Source organism: Pseudophryne corroboree, chromosome 2 (assembly GCF_028390025.1).
Source record: "Pseudophryne corroboree isolate aPseCor3 chromosome 2, aPseCor3.hap2, whole genome shotgun sequence".
Lineage (NCBI taxonomy): Eukaryota > Metazoa > Chordata > Amphibia > Anura > Myobatrachidae > Pseudophryne > Pseudophryne corroboree.
Genome location: NC_086445.1, coordinates 1003056832 through 1003079244, shown reverse-complemented (window position 1 = coordinate 1003079244; position 22413 = coordinate 1003056832). Strand labels below are relative to the sequence as shown.

The following is a 22413-nucleotide window of genomic DNA, read 5'->3' as shown; positions in this document are numbered from 1 at the left end:
GTACTGGCTCCTCCCCCTATGACCCTCCTCCAAGCCTCAGTTAGGTTTTTGTGCCCGTCCGAGCAGGGTGCAATCTAGGTGGCTCTCTTAAAGAGCTGCTTAGAAAAAGTTTTTTAGGTTTTTTATTTTCAGTGAGTCCTGCTGGCAACAGGCTCACTGCATCGAGGGACTTAGGGGAGAGAATTTCAACTCACCTGCGTGCAGGATGGATTGGATTCTTAGGCTACTGGACACCATTAGCTCCAGAGGGAGTCGGAACACAGGTCTCACCCTGGGGTTCGTCCCGGAGCCGCGCCGCCGACCCCCCTTACAGATGCTGAAGATTGAAGGTCCGGAAACAGGCGGCAGAAGGCTCTTCAGTCTTCATGAAGGTAGCGCACAGCACTGCAGCTGTGCGCCATTGTTGTCACACACTTCACACCAAGCGGTCACGGAGGGTGCAGGGCGCTGCTGGGGGCGCCCTGGGCTTCAATATTTTATTACCTTAAGGCAAAAGAATACATCACATATAGCCATTAAGGCTATATGTATGTATTTAACCCATGCCAGTTATCTAAATCCACGGGAGGAAAGCCCGCCGAAATAGGGGGCGGGGCTTATTCTCCTCAGCACACAGCGCCATTTTCCTGCTCAGCTCCGCTGTGAGGAAGGCTCCCAGGACTCTCCCCTGCACTGCACTACAGAAACAGGGTAAAACAGAGAGGGGGGGCATTTTTTGGCGATATACTGGATATATTTAAGCTGCTATAAGGAACAACACTTATATAAGGTTGTTCCCATATATATTATAGCGCTTGGGTGTGTGCTGGCAAACTCTCCCTCTGTCTCCCCAAAGGGCTAGTGGGGTCCTGTCTTCGATAAGAGCATTCCCTGTGTGTCTGCTGTGTGTCGGTACGTGTGTGTCGACATGTATGAGGACGATGTTGGCGTGGAGGCAGAGCAATTGCCGATAATGGTGATGTCACCCCCCAGGTAATCGACACCGGAATGGATGGCTTTGTTTATGGAATTACGTGATAATGTCAGCACATTACAAAAATCAGTTGACGACATGAGACGGCCGGCAAACCAGTTAGTACCTGCCCAGGCGTCTCAGACACCGTCAGGGGCTGTAAAGCGCCCTTTACCTCAGTCGGTCGACACAGACCCAGACACAGACACTGAATCTAGTGTCGACGGTGATGAAACAAACGTATTTTCAAGTAGGGCCACACGTTATATGATCACGGCAATGAAGGAGGCTTTGCATATCTCTGATGCTGCAAGTACCACAAAAAGGGGTATTATGTGGGGGGTGAAAAAACTACCTGTAGTTTTTCCTGAATCAGAGGAATTAAATGATGTATGTGATGAAGCGTGGTTTAACCCAGATAGAAAAATGCTAATTTCAAAAAAGTTATTAGCATTATACCCTTTCCCGCCAGAGGTTAGGGCGCGCTGGGAAACACCCCCTAGGGTGGATAAGGCGCTCACACGCTTATCAAAACAAGTGGCGTTACCGTCTCCGGATACGGCCGCCCTCAAGGATCCAGCAGATAGGAGACTGGAAACTACCCTAAAAAGTATATACACACATACTGGTGTTATACTGCGACCGGCCATCGCCTCAGCCTGGATGTGCAGTGCTGGGGTTGTCTGGTTGGATTCCCTGACTGAAAATATTGATACCCTGGATAGGGACAGTATTTTATTGACTATAGAGCAATTAAAGGATGCTTTCCTTTATATGCGAGATGCGCAGAGAGATATTTGCACTCTGGCATCGAGAGTAAATGCGATGTCCATATCTGCCAGAAGGAGTTTATGGACGCGACAGTGGTCAAGTGATGCGGATTCCAAACGACATATGGAAGTATTGCCGTATAAAGGGGAGGAGTTATTTGGCGTCGGTCTATCGGATCTGGTGGCCACGGCAACTGCCGGAAAATCCACCTTTTTACCTCAGACCCCCTCCCAACAGAAAAAGACACCGTCTTTTCAGCCGCAGTCCTTTCGGTCCTATAAGAACAAGCGGACAAAAGGACAGTCATATCTGCCTAGGGGCAGAGGAAGGGGTAAGAGAGGGCAGCAAGCAGCCCCTGCCCAGGAACAGAAGCCCTCCCAGGGTTCTGCAAAGCCCTCAGCATGACGCTGGGGCCTTACAAGCGGACTCAGGAACGGTGGGGGGTCGACTCAAGAATTTCAGCGCACAGTGGACTTGCTCACAGGTGGACCCCTGGATTCTGCAGGTAGTATCTCAGGGTTACAGGTTGGAATTCGAGAAGTCTCCCCCTCGCCGGTTCCTAAAGTCTGCTTTGCCAACGTCTCCCTCAGACAGGGCGACGGTATTGGAAGCCATTCACAAGCTGTTTGCTCAGCAGGTGATAGTCAAGGTACCCCTCCTACAACAGGGAAAGGGGTATTACTCCACGCTATTTGTGGTACCGAAGCCGGACGGCTCGGTAAGACCTATTCTAAATCTGAAATCTTTGAACCTGTACATACAAAAATTCAAGTTCAAGATGGAGTCACTCAGAGCAGTGATAGCGAATCTGGAAGAAGGGGACTTTATGGTGTCCCTGGACATAAAGGATGCTTACCTGCATGTCCCAATTTGCCCTTCACATCAAGGGTACCTCAGGTTCGTGGTGCAAAACTGTCATTATCAGTTTCAGACGCTGCCGTTTGGATTGTCCACGGCACCTCGGGTCTTTACCAAGGTAATGGCCGAAATGATGATTCTTCTGCGAAGAAGAGGCGTATTAATTATCCCTTACTTGGACGATCTCCTGATAAGGGCAAGGTCCAGAGAACAGCTGGAGGACGGAGTAGCACTAACCCAAGTAGTGCTGCAACAACACGGGTGGATTCTGAATTTTCCAAAATCTCAGTTGACCCCGACAACACGTCTGCTGTTCCTGGGAATGATTCTGGACACGGTTCAGAAAAAGGTGTTTCTTCCGGAGGAGAAAGCCAGGGAGTTATCCGAACTTGTCAGGAACCTCCTAAAACCAGGGACAGTGTCTGTACATCAATGCACAAGAGTCCTGGGAAAGATGGTGGCTTCTTACGAAGCGATTCCATTCGGCAGATTCCACGCACAAACTTTTCAGTGGGATCTGCTGGACAAATGGTCCGGACCGCATCTGCAGATGCATCAGCGGATAACCTTATGCCACGGACAAGGGTGTCTCTTCTGTGGTGGTTGCAGAGTGCTCATCTGTTAGAGGGCCGCAGATTCGGCATACAGGACTGGGTCCTGGTGACCACGGATGCCAGTCTGAGAGGCTGGGGAGCGGTCACACAAGGAAGAAACTTCCAGGGAGTATGGTCAAGCCTGGAGATGTCTCTTCACATAAATATACTGGAGCTAAGAGCGATTTACAATGCTCTAAGTCTGGCAAAACCCCTGCTTCAGGGTCAGCCGGTGTTGATCCAGTCGGACAACATCACGGCAGTCGCCCACGTAAACAGACAGGGCGGCACAAGAAGCAGGACAGCAATGGCAGAAGCTGCAAGGATTCTTCGCTGGGCGGAAGATCATGTGATAGCACTGTCAGCAGTATTCATTCCGGGAGTGGACAACTGGGAAGCAGACTTCCTCAGCAGACACGATCTACACCCGGGAGAGTGGGGACTTCATCCAGAAGTCTTCCACATGATTGTGAACCGTTGGGAAAAACCAATGGTGGATATGATGGCGTCCCGCCTCAACAAAAAACTGGACAGGTATTGCGCCAGGTCAAGAGATCCTCAGGCAATAGCTGTGGACGCTCTGGTAACACCGTGGGTGTTCCAGTCAGTGTATGTGTTCCCTCCTCTGCCTCTCATACCAAAAGTACTGAGAATTATACGGCAGAAGGGAGTAAGAACGATACTAGTGGCTCCGGATTGGCCAAGAAGAACTTGGTACCCGGAACTTCAAGAGATGCTCACGGAGTATCCGTGGCCTCTACCTCTAAGACGGGACCTGCTTCAGCAGGGACCGTGTCTATTCCAAGACTTACCGCGGCTGCGTTTGACGGCATGGCGGTTGAACGCCGAATTCTAAAGGAAAAAGGCATTCCGGAAGAGGTCATTCCTACACTGGTAAAAGCCAGGAAGGAGGTGACTGCACAACATTATCACCGCATTTGGAGAAAATATGTTGCGTGGTGTGAGGCCAGGAAGGCCCCCACGGAGGAATTTCAACTGGGTCGATTCCTACATTTCCTGCAAACAGGATTGTCTATGGGCCTCAAATTGGGGTCCATTAAGGTTCAAATTTCGGCCCTGTCGATTTTCTTCCAGAAAGAATTGGCTTCAGTTCCTGAAGTCCAGACTTTTGTAAAAGGAGTACTACATATACAGCCCCCGGTTGTGCCCCCAGTGGCACCGTGGGATCTTAATGTAGTCTTGGATTTTCTCAAATCCCATTGGTTTGAGCCGCTCAAATCGGTGGAGCTGAAGTATCTCACATGGAAAGTAACCATGCTACTGGCCCTGGCTTCAGCCAGGAGAGTATCAGAATTGGCGGCTTTATCATATAAGAGCCCATATCTGATTTTCCATACGGACAGGGCAGAACTGCGGACGCGTCCTCATTTTCTGCCTAAGGTGGTGTCAGCGTTTCATCTGAACCAGCCTATTGTGGTGCCTGCGGCTACTAACGAGTTGGAGGATTCCAAGTTGTTGGACGTGGTCCGGGCATTGAAAATATATATTTCAAGAACGGCGGGAGTCAGAAAGTCTGACTCACTGCTTATATTGTATGCACCCAACAAGATGGGTGCTCCTGCTTCTAAGCAGACGATTGCTCGTTGGATTTGTAGCACAATTCAACTTGCACATTCTGTGGCAGGCTTGCCACAACCTAAATCTGTCAAGGCCCATTCCACAAGGAAAGTGGGCTCATCCTGGGCGGCTGCCCGGGGAGTCTCGGCATTACAACTCTGCCGAGCTGCTACTTGGTCAGGGGCAAATACGTTTGCAAAATTCTACAAATTTGATACCCTGGCTGAGGAGGACCTTGAGTTCTCTCATTCGGTGCTGCAGAGTCATCCGCACTCTCCCGCCCGTTTGGGAGCTTTGGTATAATCCCCATGGTCCTGACGGAGTCCCCAGCATCCACTTAGGACGTTAGAGAAAATAAGAATTTACTTACCGATAATTCTATTTCTCGTAGTCCGTAGTGGATGCTGGGCGCCCATCCCAAGTGCGGATTGTCTGCAATACTTGTACATAGTTATTGTTACAAAAAAATCGGGTTGTTATTTGTTGTGAGCCGTCTGTTCAGAGGCTCCTACGTTTGTCATACTGTTAACTGGGTTCAGATCACAAGTTATACGGTGTGATTGGTGTGGCTGGTATGAGTCTTACCCGGGGTTCAATATCCTTCCTTATTGTGTACGCTCGTCTGGGCACAGTATCCTAACTGAGGCTTGGAGGAGGGTCATAGGGGGAGGAGCCAGTACACACCACCTGATCCTAAAGCTTTATTTTTGTGCCCTGTCTCCTGCGGAGCCGCTATTCCCCATGGTCCTGACGGAGTCCCCAGCATCCACTACGGACTACGAGAAATAGAATTATCGGTAAGTAAATTCTTATTTACCAGTTGGTGGATGAGGATTATTGGGGATGTTTGAGAGGTCTCATTGTAACGGTGTGGTCTTCAGGTTGCCGGCGGCCGGGCTCCCGGCGACCACCATACCGGCGCCGGAATCCCGACTGCCGGCATACTTACATCTTTTCTCCCTCTTGGGGGTCCACGACCCCCCTGGAGGGAGAATAGATAGCTTAGCGCTCCACCGTGCCCGCAGCGTGGAGAGCGCAGCTAGCCCGCAAGGGGCTCATTTGCGCTCGCCCTCCTGTTTGTATGCCCGACCGCCGGCAAACCATACTACACCCATTATAACGGGATGCAGTCAAAATGCCGGCGTTCAGGAGACTGATGCCAGAATCCCGACGGTCGACACCTGGACACCTGCCCCTAATTCCCTCTCGGGTGGTAGGCCCACTCCACCAACCAAGTGGGAATAGAACCTGTGGCCCTCAGCGAGCCAGCAAGGGGACACACTGTCGGTATTCCGGCAGATAGGATGCCGCCGTTGGGATACTGACAGTCGGCATACCGGACCCATTATAACCTACCATGAAATTGATTGCCCACATATCACTAGATATATCAGGATTTTGAAGCAGGAAGGATATTTTATTTTTACCCATCTGAGGTTTAATCGGTGTCTGTCACCCAGGAAGTTGGATTGTGTATGTGCTATGACACCTCCCTGGGTGAGCGGTAGGAGTGTGAGCTGATCTGAAGTCTGATGCTAACTCTCCTTTCCCTCTCGTACCAGGTTCTGAAGCTGTCTGAATATTGTTTGCCGCTGGCGCTGTGTCATGGAGACTCCTCCAGGCTCTTGGCGGAAGCAAGCGTGGATAATTTCAGCGAGCTTGGCATAGCATTCATGGAAGATCGCTTGCAGATGGACAATGGATCACTGCTCCAGAAGATTACCTGTAAGATCACTGATTGGAGAGATTTGTCTGTATTCAGAACTACTCAGTAGGGCCACCCATGACCATTAATTATGAGTGTAAGATTTATAAGCGGCTGTGGGCAGATCTGACAGCTCAGTGGAGCTTCTGGGTGATCGTATTTTCCACCAGCTTCTGAGCGTTTGATGTGAGTCTGGGAAAGATACAGAGCAATGCTGCGGGGAGGTATGATAGATAGGGTCTGATTCTGGAGCAAAGCAAAAAGGAGCAAGTAACTGTGCACCTAGGTAACACCATGCTGCCGTGCAGCTGGGGCAGATGTAACATGTGCAGAGAGAGTTAGATTTGGGTGGGGTGTGTCTAAACTGAAATTAAAATTGCAGTGTAAAAATAAAGCAGCCAGTATTTGTGGGCTGCATGCAAAAGCAGCCAGTATTTACCCTGCATGCAAAAAAATAAATAAAAAATATATATTATTTGCATGCCTTGCATTACATCGTGGTTTGATGCAAAGTTACCTTTTTTCTGTGCTTTGCTCACAGCTGAGAATCAGTCCCATAATGTGTAAGTGAAGGCAAAAATAGACAACATTGCAGCACACTGGTGCATATCAGGGCCTTCCTAAATACCCCTTACCTTGCTTTATTGATAGTAGTAGGATTCAATCAGCTTCCCCCTCCCCTACTCTGATCTCCAATGTGATGCATGATCTCCTTGCGTTGTACCCGGGAAGCCACATATTGCCGGGGAGGCCACTTGATGTGGACGTTGACTGCTCCGGGTAAAATAACATCAAGTTCAGTCTTATTTCTGTTTTATGACCCGCTGAGCTTCTCCCGCTGCCCCTGATATATAGTGGTAAGAGCTGGAGCAGCAGCTCCTCAGGGCATAACACAGAAGAAGAGCTGGGAAAAGGACTGGTCAGACATAAAACAAAGGCGCTGAGGGTGGGTGGTGCAGGAGCAGATGGCAACGTGTGGCACTAGGGTTAGCCTGTAGTCCATCACGGATGTATATGGTGCTGTGTCATGCACTGGGGAAAGAGACCATAGTACATAAGCAAAAAGCAAGGACAATATAGAAAACCTACAACAAGCATAAATGCAGTAATACCATAAAGTGCAGAGCGGATCATAACATGCAGGGGTGAACACAGGAGGAGAGAAAGGCCTGAAATCTACTGTGGAGGCACAATTGCAACTACTGACATAACTGAGGCACTGAGCCTCATGCCTCGCAGATGTCGGTGGCGCCAAGTGAATTTATAAATGTAATGGTGTACTTGCCGTCACAGTGGCTTCCTAAATACACTAACAACCGCTACGTTTGTCTTCCTGCTCTTCTGGGCAGCGAGTCATATGACTGTGCTTTGTGTGGATGCACGAGTCTCACACACACACAGCTTCTCTGTACTAATCCTATTGCGGAGATTCCAGTTCTCCAGAAATATTTCTCTCTGATGCTTGTGCCCAACGAGCCCCCGGGTGTCCCCGCAGTCAGTGTGACCAGCTGCCGCAGCGCCTGGGATGTGTGCAGAGGTGAGCTTGCTGTGATTACAGCGGTAACTGATCTTTCTCTAGCAGCTGTTATCTGTACAGTAGAAAGGGGCAGATGTATTACGCCTGGAGAAGTGATAAAGTGGAAGCTGATATCGCACCAGCCAATCAGCTCCTAACTGTCAAGTTACAGGCTGGGTTTAAAAAATGACAGGAGCTGATTGGCTGGTGCGTTATCACCTTGCCAGCTGATGGCATTTTATAGTGACCTATTATCCGGCTGTACCAAAGCGCCTGGAAATGTGACCTTTGGGGGAGGTACGTCAAACCTTCTTAAAAGGACAAGTTGCCCATTGCAAATAATCAGCTTCTATATATCATTTTATAGAAGGCAGTTGATAAATGGGAGCTAGAAGGTGATTGGTCGCTGTAAGCCGTTTCTCTGCTTGTCTTCTTTAGAAGATGTGATGGCTCTCCCCTTATATTCTGTACTACTGTATATGACAACACACATGCAAGGGTTACTCATAGCAGCGACCAGTTACCCGACAGTTTGTCTTTTTACCGTGGGACCAAGCCGGAAATGCCCGCCGCCCCTGGCAGAACATACAGACCCCATCACCCCATTGCTGTGAGGCAGCATTGCTAACCACTGTGCCACCCTGCAATCACATCTTTACAAAAGTCAGACGTTTGGCTAGTGTAGCAATGTCAGGAATTTGTTTGAGACCGGAGAACCTACTGTCTAGGGTGCGCTCTGATGTATAACTTGTGTCTCATACCGCCTAGTTACCGTTTCAGTGTGTATCTACAGGTGGGCAGTAAGTGCGGTGATGTCTGGCAAGCTGACATTCAGAGTAATCCGTCACACAGCCAAAAGACGGTTTCATTTATTTCACTTTAGTTTATTTCTCTAACGTCCTAGTGGATGCTGGGGACTCCGTAAGGACCATGGGGAATAGACGGGCTCCGCAGGAGACATGGGCACTTTAAGAAAGAATTTAGATTCTGGTGTGCTCTGGCTCCTCCCTCTATGTCCCTCCTCCAGACCTCAGTTTGAGACTGTGCCCGGACGAGCTGGGTGCTGTTCAGTGAGCTCTCCTGAGCTTGCTGTAAGAAAGTATTTTGTTAGGTTTTTTATTTTCAGGGAGCTCTGCTGGCAACAGACTCCCTGCATCGTGGGACTGAGGGGAGAGAAGCAGCCCTACTCTCTAAAGCTAGGTCCTTCTTCTTAGGCTACTGGACACCATTAGCTCCAGGGGGATCGTACACAGGATCTCACCCTCGTCGTCCGATCCCAGAGCCGCGCCGCCGTCACCCTCGCAGAGCCGGAAGACAGAAGCCGGGTGAGTATGAGAAGCAAGAAGACTTCGAAATCGGCGGCAGAAGACTCCGTTCTTCACTGAGGTAACGCACAGCACTGCAGCTGTGCGCCATTGCTCCCACACACCTCACATACTCCGGTCACTGTAAGGGTGCAGGGCGCAGGGGGGGGCGCCCTGGGCAGCATATGGACCTCTTTTGGCAAAAGTACACATATCTACAGTTGGGCACTGTATATATGTATGAGCCCCCGCCAAGAAAATGTATATTTAAGCGGGACAGAAGCCCGCCGTCGAGGGGGCGGGGCTTCTTCCTCAGCACTCACCTGCGCCATTTTTTCTCCACAGCTCCGCTGAGAGGAAGCTCCCCAGGCTCTCCCCTGCATATACACGGTAGAAGAGGGTAAAAAGAGAGGGGGGGCACATAATTAGGTGTTATTCCTGGGTTTATAGCGCTGGGGTGTGTGCTGGCATACTCTCTCTCTGTCTCTCCAAAGGGCCTTGTGGGGGAATTGTCTTCAGATGAGCATTCCCTGAGTGTGTGGTGTGTCGGTACATGTGTGTCGACATATCTGAGGTAAAAGGCTCCCCTAAGGAGGAGATGGAGCAAATATGTGTGTGAGTGGTGTCTCCATCGACAACGCCGACACCTGTTTGGATATGTGAAATTAAGTGCTAAGGTAAATTTATTGCACAAAAGATTAGAGAAAAGACAGGGAATCTACCCATGTCTGTCTCTATGTCGCAGAGACCTTCAGAGTCTCTCAATGCTCACTATCCAAAATAATAGACACTGATATCGACACGGAGTCTGACTCCAGTGTCGACTACGATAATGCAAAGTTACAGCCAAAATGGCAGGAAAGTATTCAATATATGATTATTGTAATAAAAAATGTTTTGCATATCACTGATGACTCATCTGTCCCTGACACAAGGGTACACATGTTAAGGGGAAGAAAGCTGAGGTAAATTTCCCTCCTCTCATGAAGAAAAAGAGCGGGAATCTCCAGACAAGAGACTACAGATTCCCACAAAGAATTCTCAGGCAGTATCCTTTCCCCACTAGGGCCAGGATGTGATGGGAATCTTCCCCTAAGGTGTCACGTTTGCCCAAAAGGTAGCCCTGACTTAACAGATGCCCCCTCACCGACGGCCCTGCCGGCTTCCCCCTACGAGAGGGAAATAGTGTTAACTGCAATTCACAAATTGTATCTTCAACAGGTGGTGGTCAAGGTTCCCCTCCTTCAACAAGGAGGGGGTTATTATTCGACCATGTTGTAGTTCCGAAACCGGACGGTTCGGTCTGACCCATATTGAATTTAAAATCCCTGAACATATACCTGAAAAGGTTCAAGTTCAAGATGGAATCGCTGAGAGCGGTCGTCGCAAGCCTGGAATGGGGGGATTTTATGGTGTCTCTGGACATAAAAGATGCATACCTTCATGTCCCCATTTATCCACCTCATCAGGCGTACCTCAGATTTGTGGTACAGGATTGTCATTACCAATTTCAGACGTTGCCGTTTGGTCTCTCCACGGCACCGAGAATATTTACCAAGGTAATGGCGGAAATGATGGTACTCCTGCGGAAGCAAGGGGTCGCAATTATCCCATGCTTGGACGATCTCCTCATAAAAGCGGGATCAAGAGAGCAGTTGCTGATCAGCGTAGCACTTTCTCTGGAAGTGTAACGGCAACACGGCTGGATTCTAAATATTCCAAAGTCGCAGTTGGTTCCTACGGCTCGTCTGCCATTGCTAGGCATGATTCTAGACACAGACCAGAAAAGGGTTTATCTCCCGATAGAGAGAGCTCAGGAGCTCATAACACTGGTCAGGAACCTTTTAAAACCAAAACAGGTGTCAGTGCATCACTGCACTCGAGTCCTGGGAAGGATGGTGGCATCATACGAGGCCATTCCCTTCGGCAGGTTCCATGCGAGGACCTTTCAATGGGACTTACTGGACAAGTGGTCCGGATCACATCTTCAGATGCATCGGTTAATCTCCCTATCCCCCAGGGCCAGGGTGTCTCTCCTGTGGTGGCTGCAGAGTGCTCACCTTCTCGAGGGCCGCAGATTGGGCATTCAGGACTGGGTCCTGGTGACCACGGATGCAAGCCTCCGAGGGTGGGGAGCAGTCACACAGGGAAGAAATTTCCAAGGTCTGTGGTCAAGTCAAGAGAATTGTCTTCACATCAACATCCTGGAACTAAGGGCCGTATACAACGCCCCTACGTCAAGTGGAGACCCTGCTTCGCGACCAACCGGTTCTGTTTCAGTCAGACACCATCACCGCAGTGGCTCATGTAAACCGACAAGGCGGCACAAGGAGCAGGGTAGCGATGGCGGAAGCCACCAGAATTCTTCGCTGGGCGGAAAATCACGTAAGCGCACTGTCAGCAGTGTTCATCCCGGGAGTGGACAACTGGAATGCAGACTTCCTCAGCAGACACGACCTCCACCCGGGAGAGTGGGGACTTCATCAGGAAGTCTTCGCACAGACTGTAAGTCGGTGGGAACTGCCAAAGGGGGACATGATGGCATCCCGCCTCAACAAAAAACTACAGAGGTATTGCGCCAGGTCAAGAGACCCTCAGGCGATAGCTGTAGACGCCCTGGTGACACCGTGGGTGTTCCAGTCGGTCTATGTATTTCCTCCTCTTCCTTTCATACCCAAGGTGCTTAGAATAATAAGAAAAAGAGGAGTGAGAACGATACTCATTGTTCCAGATTGGCCACGAAGGACTTGGTATCCAGATCTGCAAGAAATGCTCACAGAGGACCCGTGGCCTCTTCCTCTAAGACAGGACTTGTTGCAACAGGGGCCCTGTCTGTTCCAAAACTTACCGCGGCTGCGTTTGACGGCATGGCGGTTGAACGCCGGATCCTAGCGGAGAAAGGCATGCCGGAGGAGGTCATTCCTACGCTGATAAAGGCTAGGAAGGACGTGACAGCTCAACATTATTACCGTATATGGCGAAAATATGTTGCTTGGTGTGAGACCAGGAATGCCCCTACGGAGGAATTCCAGCTGGGCCGTTTCCTTCACTTCCTACAGTCAGGAGTGAATTTGGGCCTAAAATTGGGTCCATTAAGGTCCAGATTTCGGGCCTATCCATTTTCTTTCAAAAGGAGTTGACTTCTCTTCCTGAAGTTCAGACGTTTGTAAAGGGAGTGCTGCATATTCAGCCCCCTTTTGTGCCTCCAGTGGCACCTTGGGATCTTTACGTGGTGTTGAGTTTCCTGAAATCCCACTGGTTGAACCACTCAAAACGGTGGAGTGGAAATATCTCACGTGGAAGGTGGTCATGCTATTAGCCTTGGCTTCGGCTAGGCGTGTGTCAGAGTTGGCGGCTTTGTCACATAAAAGCCCCTATCTGGTTTTCCATGCGGATAGAGCAGAATTGCGGACCCGTCCACAATTTCTGCCGAAAGTGGTTTCATCCTTTCATGTTTGTCGGTACGGCTGTGTCGACATGTTTGATGAGGAGGCTTATGTGGAGGCGGAGCAGATGCCTGTAAATGTGATGTCACCCCCTGCGGGGTCGACACCTGAGTGGATGGTGCTGTGGAAGGAATTACGCGACAGTGTCGACTCCTTGCATAAAAGGTTTGACGACATACCTAATGTGGGACAGCCGGCTTCTCAGCCTGTGCCTGCCCAGGCGTCTTAAAAGCCATCAGGGGCTCTAAAACGCCCGCTACCTCAGATGGCAGACACAGATGTCGACACGGATACTGACTCCAGTGTCGACGACGATGAGACTAATGTAACTTCCAGTAGGGCCACACGTTACATGATTGAGGCAATGAAAAATGTGTTGCACATTTCTGATGTTACCCCCGGTACCACAAAAAAGGGTATTATGTTTGGAGAGAAAAAAATACCAGTAGCTTTTCCTCCATCTGAGGAGTTAAATAAAGTGTGTGAAGAAGCGTGGGCTTCCCCTGATAAGAAACTAATAATTTCTAAGAGGTTACTAATGGCGTACCCTTTCCCGCCAGAGGATAGGTCACGCTGGGAAACATCCCCTTGAGTGGATAAAGCGCTCACACGCTTGTCAAAGAAGGTGGCACTACCGTCTCCGGATACGGCCGCCCTGAAGGAATCTGCTGATAGAAAGCAGGAGGCTATCCTGAAATCTATATATACACACACAGGTGTTATACTGAGACTAGCTATTGCTTCAGCATGGATGTGCAGTGCTGCAGCTGCATGGTCAGATTCCCTGTCAGAAAATATAGATACCCTAGACAGGGACACTATATTGCTAACCGTAGAGCATATAAAATACGCACTTTTATACATGAGGGATGCACAGAGGGATATTTGCCGGCTGGCATCCAAAATTAGTGCAATGTCCATTTCTGCCAGGAGAGGGTTATGGACTCGGCAGTGGACAGGTGATGCAGATTCCAAACGACACATGGAAGTTCTGCCTTATAAGGGTGAGGAGTTGTTCGGGGATGGTCTCTCGGACCTCGTTTCCACAGCAACAGCTGGGAAGTCTGCATTTTTACCCCATGTTCCCTCACAGCCAAAGAAAGCACCGTATTATCAGGTACAGTCCTTTCGGCCCAATAGGGGCAAGCGGGTTAAAGGCGCGTCCTTTCTGCCCAGAGGCAGAGGTAGGGGAAAAAAGCTGCAGCATACAGCCAGATCCCATGAGCAAAAGTCCTCCCCCGCTTCCTCTAAGTCCACAGCATGACGCTGGGGCTCCACAGGCGGAGCCAGGTACGGTGGGGGCCCGTCTCAAATATTTCAGCAATCAGTGGGCTCGCTCACGGGTGGATCCCTGGATTTTTCAGATAGTATCTCAGGGGTACAAGCTGGAATTTGAGACGTCTCCCCCCCGCCGTTTCCTCAAATCTGCCTTGCCAACCACTCCCTCAGGCAGGGAGGCAGTGTTACAGGCAATTCACAAGCTGTATTCACAACAGGTGATAGTAAAGGTACCCCTACTTCAACAAGGACGGGGTTACTATTCCACAATGTTTGTGGTACCGAAACCGGACGGTTCGGTGAGACCCATTTTAAATTTGAAATCCTTGAACACATATATAAAAAAATTCAAGTTCAAGATGGAATCGCTCAGGGCGGTTATTGCAAGCCTGGACGAGGGGGATTACATGGTATCACTGGACATCAAGGATGCTTACCTGCATGTCCCCATTTACCATCCTCACCAGGAGTACCTTAGATTTGTGGTACAGGATTGTCATTACCAATTCCAGACGTTGCCGTTCGGCCTATCCACGGCTCCGAGGGTCTTTACCATGGTAATGGCCGAAATGATGATACTCCTTCGAAAGAAGGGAGTTTTAGTTATCCCGTACTTGGACGATCTCCTGATAAAGGCGAGGTCCAGAGAGCAGTTGTTGGTCGGGGTAGCACTATCTCGGGAGGTGCTACAACAGCATGGCTGGATTCTAAACATTCCAAAGTCGCAGCTGGTCCCTACGACACGTCTACTGTTCCTGGGGATGGTTCTGGACACAGAACAGAAAAAAGTGTTTCTCCCGGAGGAGAAGGCCAAGGAGCTGTCATCTCTAGTCAGAGGCCTCCTAAAACCAAAACAGGTGTCGGTGCATCACTGCACGCGGATCCTGGGAAAGATGGTAGCTTCCTACGAAGCGATTCCATTCGGCAGGTTCCATGCAAGAACCTTTCAGTGGGACCTGTTGGACAAGTGGTCCGGATCGCATCTTCAGATGCATCGGCTGATAACCCTGTCTCCAAGGACAAGGGTGTCTCTGCTGTGGTGGCTGCAGAGTGCTCATCTTCAAGAAGGCCGCAGATTCGGCATACAGGACTGGGTCCTGGTGACCACGGATGCCAGCCTTCGAGGCTGGGGGGCAGTCACACAGGGAAGAAACTTCCAAGGACTATGGTCAAGTCAGGAGACTTCCCTGCACATAAATATTCTGGAACTAAGGGCCATTTACAATGCCCTAAGTCAGGCAAAACCCCTGCTTCAAAACCAGCCGGTACTGATCCAGTCAGACAACATCACGGCGGTCGCCCATGTAAACCGACAGGGCGGCACGAGAAGCAGGACGGTGATGGCAGAAGCCACAAGGATTCTCCGATGGGCGGAAAATCACGTGTTAGCACTGTCAGCAGTGTTCATTCCGGGAGTGGACAACTGGGAAGCAGACTTCCTCAGCAGGCACGACTTCCACCCGGGAGAGTGGGGACTTCATCCAGAAGTCTTTAAGATGATTGTTAACCGTTGGGAAAGGCCACAGGTGGACATGATGGCGTCCCGCCTAAACAAAAAGTTAGAAAAGTATTGCGCCAGGTCAAGAGACCCGCAGGTGATAGCTGTGGACGCTCTAGTGACACCGTGGGTGTACCGGTCGGTTTATGTGTTCCCTCCTCTTCCTCTCATACCAAAGGTACTGAGGATAATACGGAGAAGAGGAGTGAGAACTATACTCATTGTTCCGGATTGGCCAAGAGGAGCTTGGTACCCGGGACTTCAAGAAATGATCTCAGAGGACCCATGGCATCTACCGCTCAGACAAGACCTGCTGCAGCAGGGGCCCGGTCTGTTCCAAGACTTACCGCGGCTGCGTTTGACGGCATGGCGGTTGAACACCGGATCCTGAAGGAAAAGGGCATTCCGGAGGAAGTCATTCCTACGCTGATTAAAGCTAGTCCACAGTTTCTCCCTAAAGTGGTATCAGCTTTTCATCTGAACCAACCTATCGTGGTGCCTGCGGCTACAAAGGACTTGGAGGCTTCCAAGTTGTTGGACGTAGTCAGGGCCCTGAAAATCTATGTTTCCAGGACAGCTGGAGTCAGAAAGACTGACTCGCTCTTTATCCTGTATGCGCCCAATAAATTGGGTGCACCTGCTTCAAAGCAGACTATTGCTCGCTGGATCTGTAGTACGATTCAGCTTGCACATTCTGCGGCTGGACTGCCGCATCCTAAATCGGTGAAAGCCCATTCCACGAGGAAGGTGGGCTCTTCTTGGGCGGCTGCCCGAGGGGTCTCTGCTCTTCAACTTTGCCGAGCAGCTACTTGGTCGGGGTCAAACACGTTTGCTAAATTCTACAAGTTTGACACCCTGGCTGAGGAGGACCTAGAGTTTGCCCATTCGGTGCTGCAGAGTCATCCGCACTCTCCCGCCCGTTTGGGAGCTTTGGTATAATCCCCATGGTCCTTACGGAGTCCCAGCATCCACTTAGGACGTCAGAGAAAATAAGAATTTACTCACCGGTAATTCTATTTCTCGTAGTCCGTAGTGGATGCTGGGCGCCCATCCCAAGTGCGGATTGTCTGCAATACTTGTACATAGTTATTGTTTAACTAAAGGGTTATTGTTGAGCCATCTGTTGAGAGGCTCAGTTGTTATCATACTGTTAACTGGGTATTGTATCACGAGTTATACGGTGTGATTGGTGTGGCTGTTATGAGTCTTACCCGGGATTCAAAATCCTTCCTTATTGTGTCAGCTCTTCCGGGCACAGTATCCTAACTGAAGTCTGGAGGAGGGTCATAGTGGGAGGAGCCAGTGCACACCAGTTAGACCTAAAGCTTTCTTTATAGTTGTGCCCAGTCTCCTGCGGAGCCGCTATTCCCCATGGTCCTTACGGAGTCCCAGCATCCACTACGGACTACCAGAAATAGAATTACCCGTGAGTAAATTCTTATTATTTTTAATAGTTCTTATTATATACCAAACCTCTCCCACACGCAGTAATCCAGGGAAGCGCCCATGAGCTAGTTTTCGGATTAAGACGCCCAGTCAGGGTGTGAGAATGACAGGAACCTTTGTACGGCTCTTTGTGGGGTACACATTGCAGAACTCCCCTTTTGATGTCCGCAAGGTAAATTGGTGGGAGGCGTCTGAGAACCTCATGACCCTCGGCAAGAGCCCTCTTTGGCAAACACTGAGGCTGCTCAAAATGAATACCTCCTGTGTGTGTGTGTGTGTGTGTGTGTGTGTGTGTGTATTCTGTGTCTGTACATCAGGGGCCTGTTACAGAGTTATCCACACACCGTCCGTACATGGGTCATTCCGAGTTGATCACTCGCTAGCAGTTTTTAGCAGCCGTGTAAACGCATAGTCGCCGCCCACGGGGGGGTGTATTTTTGCTTTGCAGGAGTGTGAACGCCTGTGCAGCAGAGCGCCTGCAAACACATTTTGTGCAAAACAAGACCAGCCCTGTAGTTACTTATCCTGTGCGATGATTGCTGCGACGGGTGACACGGTAATGACGTCAGATAACCGCCCGGCCACGCCTGCGTTTTTCCAAACACTCCCAGAAAACGGTCAGCTGACGCCCAGAAACTCCCACTTCCTGTCAATCTCCTTGCGTTCGGCTGTGCGATTGGAATCGTTGCTAGAACCAGTGCAAAACCACAATGGATTTTGTACCTGTACGACGCGCGTGCGCATTGTGGTGCATAGGCATGCGCAGATTAACCATTTTTTCACTGATCGCTACGCAGCGAACAACGGCAGCTAGCGATCAACTCGGAATGACCCCCATGGTCCCGCATTGCCTACATGGATCTAAAAGTGTATCTCTTAGCCTGTTCAGAAACTTGTGCTCATCTTTGCAGCGGTCCTCCCATCCCAGATCTGTTTGCTTGGTGTCATAGTCTGCATCATCATTATCAAAAATTCGGGGGCTTGCATCGCCTTGTACCCGGTGCAAACAGTACGCCTGGTGTATTTGTAGTTACGCCCATATTTGCATAGCCCACCGGTATGTTGCGACGCACTCTGTGAGTTCAACCTATGTCTGTGTGCCCTGTTATTGGTCAGTTGTGAAGCATTCCTGATATTGGCCCCCGCAGCTACCGCCATCGGATAGCCATAAGCATTGTAGCCTATGGGCTACAGTTTACGGTGGTAGTTCTGGCAGGGTTCCTACCTTTTATAAAACATAGGATACATAGGCAAATAAGGAGGGATCTGCTCCTGGAGACTACATTACTGCTGAACTGACCGTAGCGGTACAGTGGTGCTTTATGGAAGTTGCTGTCTAGAGCACAATTGGCCTGCAGTGCGCACTCTTTCCTGCTGTGCACTGTGCGTGATTCCCAGCTGTGGGCGAGTTCCCTGCTGTGCACTGTGGGCGAGTTCCCTGCTGTGCACTGTGGGCGAGTTCCCTGCTGTGCACTGTGGGCGAGTTCCCTGCTGTGCACTGTGGGTAATCTACCTGCTGTGTCATGTTGCAGACCTTGTAATGATAAAACAATAGATTCACTTTCTTCTTATTCATTTCTCTGTTATAACATAAATATGTGTTTTAAGTGCGGACAGTTGTTGATCTTCATACATCTTATTGCATTCTAGCTGTGCACCTACGAGAGTCGTCTGTGAATAAGGAAGAAGCAGTAGAGGGAGGAGCTCTGTATTCAGCTCTGAACAAGTCCACGCAGGAACTAAAGCTGACATCCTCGGAGGAGGGGGGTACAGAAGAAATGGGGATCACTGAGAGCACTGAGAATCCTACTGGCCAAAATCCAAATTTAAATGATGAAACTGACCCAAAAAAGAACGAGGAGGCCAAGGGAGAACATCTCCACCTGCACCTGTCCAGCTGCCACGAGTGCCTGGAACTGGAGAGCTGCACCATAGAGTCTGTGAAGTTCGCCTCGGCAGAGAACATTCCTGAGCTCCCAGATGACTTCAGTAGCCTGGAAGACAGTTCAGATATGGGGTTTCTTAAAGAGACCTCAAGCCTCAATAAGAGTGGAAAACCACCCAACGTTCTCATATATGGTGATTCCACGTCTCAGGACCACTTCCAGAATATCAAATCTGTTCTTCAGCAGTGCTTTGATTCATGCAGGTATGTGATCTACCCTCTCCCGGAGGAACAAGCCCTCAGGGCTCCATGGATGGATAACTGCTTGTTACTGGTTGTAGCCGCTCAGGAGCCCATACCCTCTAACATTCACCAGCTGTTCACGTCTTACCTGGGGAAAGGTGGGAAGATCCTGGGGCTGTCCTCTTCTCTCACGTTTGGCAGCACGGTCCTTAAAAGGAAACCTGAACTGCAGGGATCTGTCCAGGAATTTGTTTTCGACAGTCCCAATGGCAGCCAAATCCAGCTGAGCGTCCTGGCCAGTGGCTACGTGTATGAGGAACACTTTGAAGGGTCTTGTGATGAGGCGAATCTATGGGGTTATTTAGACAATGACCGTCGGGATGTGATGATGGTCCACCAGACGTATGGACAGAGTGCTGGAGAAGCCGTCCTGTGCCAGGTATTGTGCCTCCTCTTACCCGCTGTGTGTTATCTGTGAGCGTCAGACATAAGGATAGTAACCAGCTGTAAATATTACCAGCTCCTTTGACGCTTTATATGAGGGACTCTGCTGTGTTGGGTCCAGCCATGGCTGAATTTATAAGTTGCCTAGGTGGGCATGAATGTAACAGAAGTAGTGGGCATATTGCCATGTCAGTGGAATACGCATTTCTCTATCGTCCTAGTGGATGCTGGGGTTCCTGAAAGGACCATGGGGAATAGCGGCTCCGCAGGAGACAGGGCACAAAAAGTAAAGCTTTTCCAGATCAGGTGGTGTGCACTGGCTCCTCCCCCTATGACCCTCCTCCAGACTCCAGTTAGATTTTTGTGCCCGGCCGAGAAGGGTGCAATCTAGGTGGCTCTCCTAAAGAGCTGCTTAGAAAAAGTTTAGCTAGGTTTTTTATTTTACAGTGATTCCTGCTGGCAACAGGATCACTGCAGCGAGGGACTGAGGGGAGAAGGAGTCAACTCACCTGCGTGCAGGATGGATTGGCTTCTTGGCTACTGGACATCAAGCTCCAGAGGGACGATCACAGGTACAGCCTGGATGGTCACCGGAGCCGCGCCGCCGGCCCCCTTGCAGATGCTGAAGTCAAAAGAGGTCCAGAATCGGCGGCTGAAGACTCCTGCAGTCTTCTAAAGGTAGCGCACAGCACGGCAGCTGTGCGCCATTTTCCTCTCAGCACACTTCACACGCGGTCACTGAGGGTGCAGGGCGCTGGGGGGGGGCGCCCTGGGAGGCAAATGTAACCTATATAAAGGCTAAAAATACCTCACATATAGCCCCCAGAGGCTATATGGAGATATTTAACCCCTGCCTGATTTCTCTAAATAGCGGGAGACGAGCCCGCCGGAAAAGGGGCGGGGCCTATCTCCTCAGCACACGGCGCCATTTCCTCTCACAGCTCCGCTGGTCAGGACGGCTCCCAAGTCTCTCCCCTGCACTGCACTACAGAAACAGGGTAAAACAGAGAGGGGGGGCAAATTTATGGCGATATTTTGATATAACAAAGCAGCTATAAGGGAGCACTTATTATAAGGCTATCCCTGATATATATATAGCGCTTTTGGTGTGTGCTGGCAAACTCTCCCTCTGTCTCCCCAAAGGGCTAGTGGGTCCTGTCTTCGTTAGGAGCATTCCCTGTGTGTCTGCTGTGTGTCGGTACGTGTGTGTCGACATGTATGAGGACGATATTGGTGTGGAGGCGGAGCAATTGCCAAATATGAGGGTGTCACCCCCTAGGGAGTCGACACCAGAATGGATGCCTTTATTTATGGAACTACGGGATAGTGTCAACACGCTAAAGCAGTCGTTTGACGACATGAGGCGGCCGGACAATCAATTAGTGCCTGTCCAGGCGACTCAAACACCGTCAGGGGCTGTGAAACGCCCTTTGCCTCAGTCGGTCGACACAGACCCAGACACAGGCACTGACTCCAGTGGTGACGGTGACGAATCAACCGTATTTTCCAGTAGGGCCACACGTTATATGATTTTGGCAATGAAGGAGGCGTTACATTTAGCTGATACTACAGGTACCACTAAACAGGGTATTATGTGGGGTGTGAAAAAACTACCTATAGTTTTTCCTGAATCAGAAGAATTAAATGACGTGTGTAATGAAGCGTGGGTTGCCCCTGATAAAAAGCTGATAATTTCAAAGAAATTATTGGCATTATACCCTTTCCCGCCAGAGGTTAGGGAGCGCTGGGAAACACCTCCTAGGGTGGACAAGGCGCTAACACGCTTATCTAAACAAGTGGCGTTACCCTCTCCTGAGACGGCCGCACTTAAAGATCCATCAGATAGGAGGATGGAAAATATCCAAAAAAGTATATACACACATGCAGGTGTTATACTACGACCAGCTGTAGCGACTGCCTGGATGTGCAGTGCTGGGGTAGTTTGGTCAGAGTCCCTGATTGAAAATATTGATACCCTGGACAGGGACAATATTTTACTGTCGTTAGAACAAATAAAGGATGCATTTCTTTATATGCGTGATGCACAGAGGGATATCTGCACACTGGCATCACGGGTAAGTGCTATGTCCATTTCGGCCAGAAGAGCTTTATGGACGCGACAGTGGACAGGCGATGCGGATTCAAAACGGCATATGGAAGTTTTGCCGTATAAAGGGGAGGAGTTATTTGGAGTTGGTCTATCAGATTTGGTGGCCACGGCTACAGCCGGGAAATCCACTTTTCTACCTCAAGTCACTCCCCAACAGAAAAAGGCACAGACTTTTCAACCGCAGCCCTTTCGTTCCTTTAAAAATAAGAGAGCAAAGGGCTATTCATATCTGCCACGAGGCAAAGGTCGAGGGAAGAGACAGCAACACGCAGCTCCTTCCCAGGAACAGAAGCCCTCCCCGGCTTCTACAAAAGCCTCAGCATGACGCTGGGGCTTCTCAAGCAGACTCGGGGACGGTGGGCGGTCGTCTCAAAAATTACAGCGCGCAGTGGGCTCACTCGCAGGTAGATCCCTGGATCCTGCAGATAATATCTCAAGGGTACAGGTTGGAATTAGAGACAGATCCACCTCGCCGTTTCCTGAAGTCTGCTTTACCAACGTCCCCCTCCGAAAGGGAGACGGTTTTGGAAGCCATTCACAAGCTGTACTCTCAGCAGGTGATAGTCAAGGTACCTCTTCTACAACAAGGGAAGGGGTATTATTCCACTCTTTTTGTGGTACCGAAGCCGGATGGCTCGGTAAGGCCTATTCTAAATCTGAAGTCCTTGAACCTGTACATAAAGAAGTTCAAGTTCAAGATGGAGTCACTCAGAGCAGTGATAGCGAACCTGGAAGAGGGGGACTTTATGGTATCCTTGGACATCAAGGATGCGTATCTCCACGTTC

General features: G+C 50.0%; 1 protein-coding gene across 5 annotated transcripts in view; it reads left to right on the top strand.

The window, feature by feature from the left end:
- Positions 1-22413, top strand: part of HLCS (holocarboxylase synthetase) — a 316341-nt gene that overhangs the window by 34767 nt on the left and 259161 nt on the right. For all 5 annotated transcript variants that reach the window (XM_063956549.1, XM_063956550.1, XM_063956551.1 and 2 more), the window contains 2 exons: positions 6315-6477; positions 18596-19512. In XM_063956549.1, the coding sequence (XP_063812619.1) occupies positions 6315-6477; positions 18596-19512 (1080 nt within the window). The remainder of the gene's footprint in view (positions 1-6314; positions 6478-18595; positions 19513-22413) is intronic.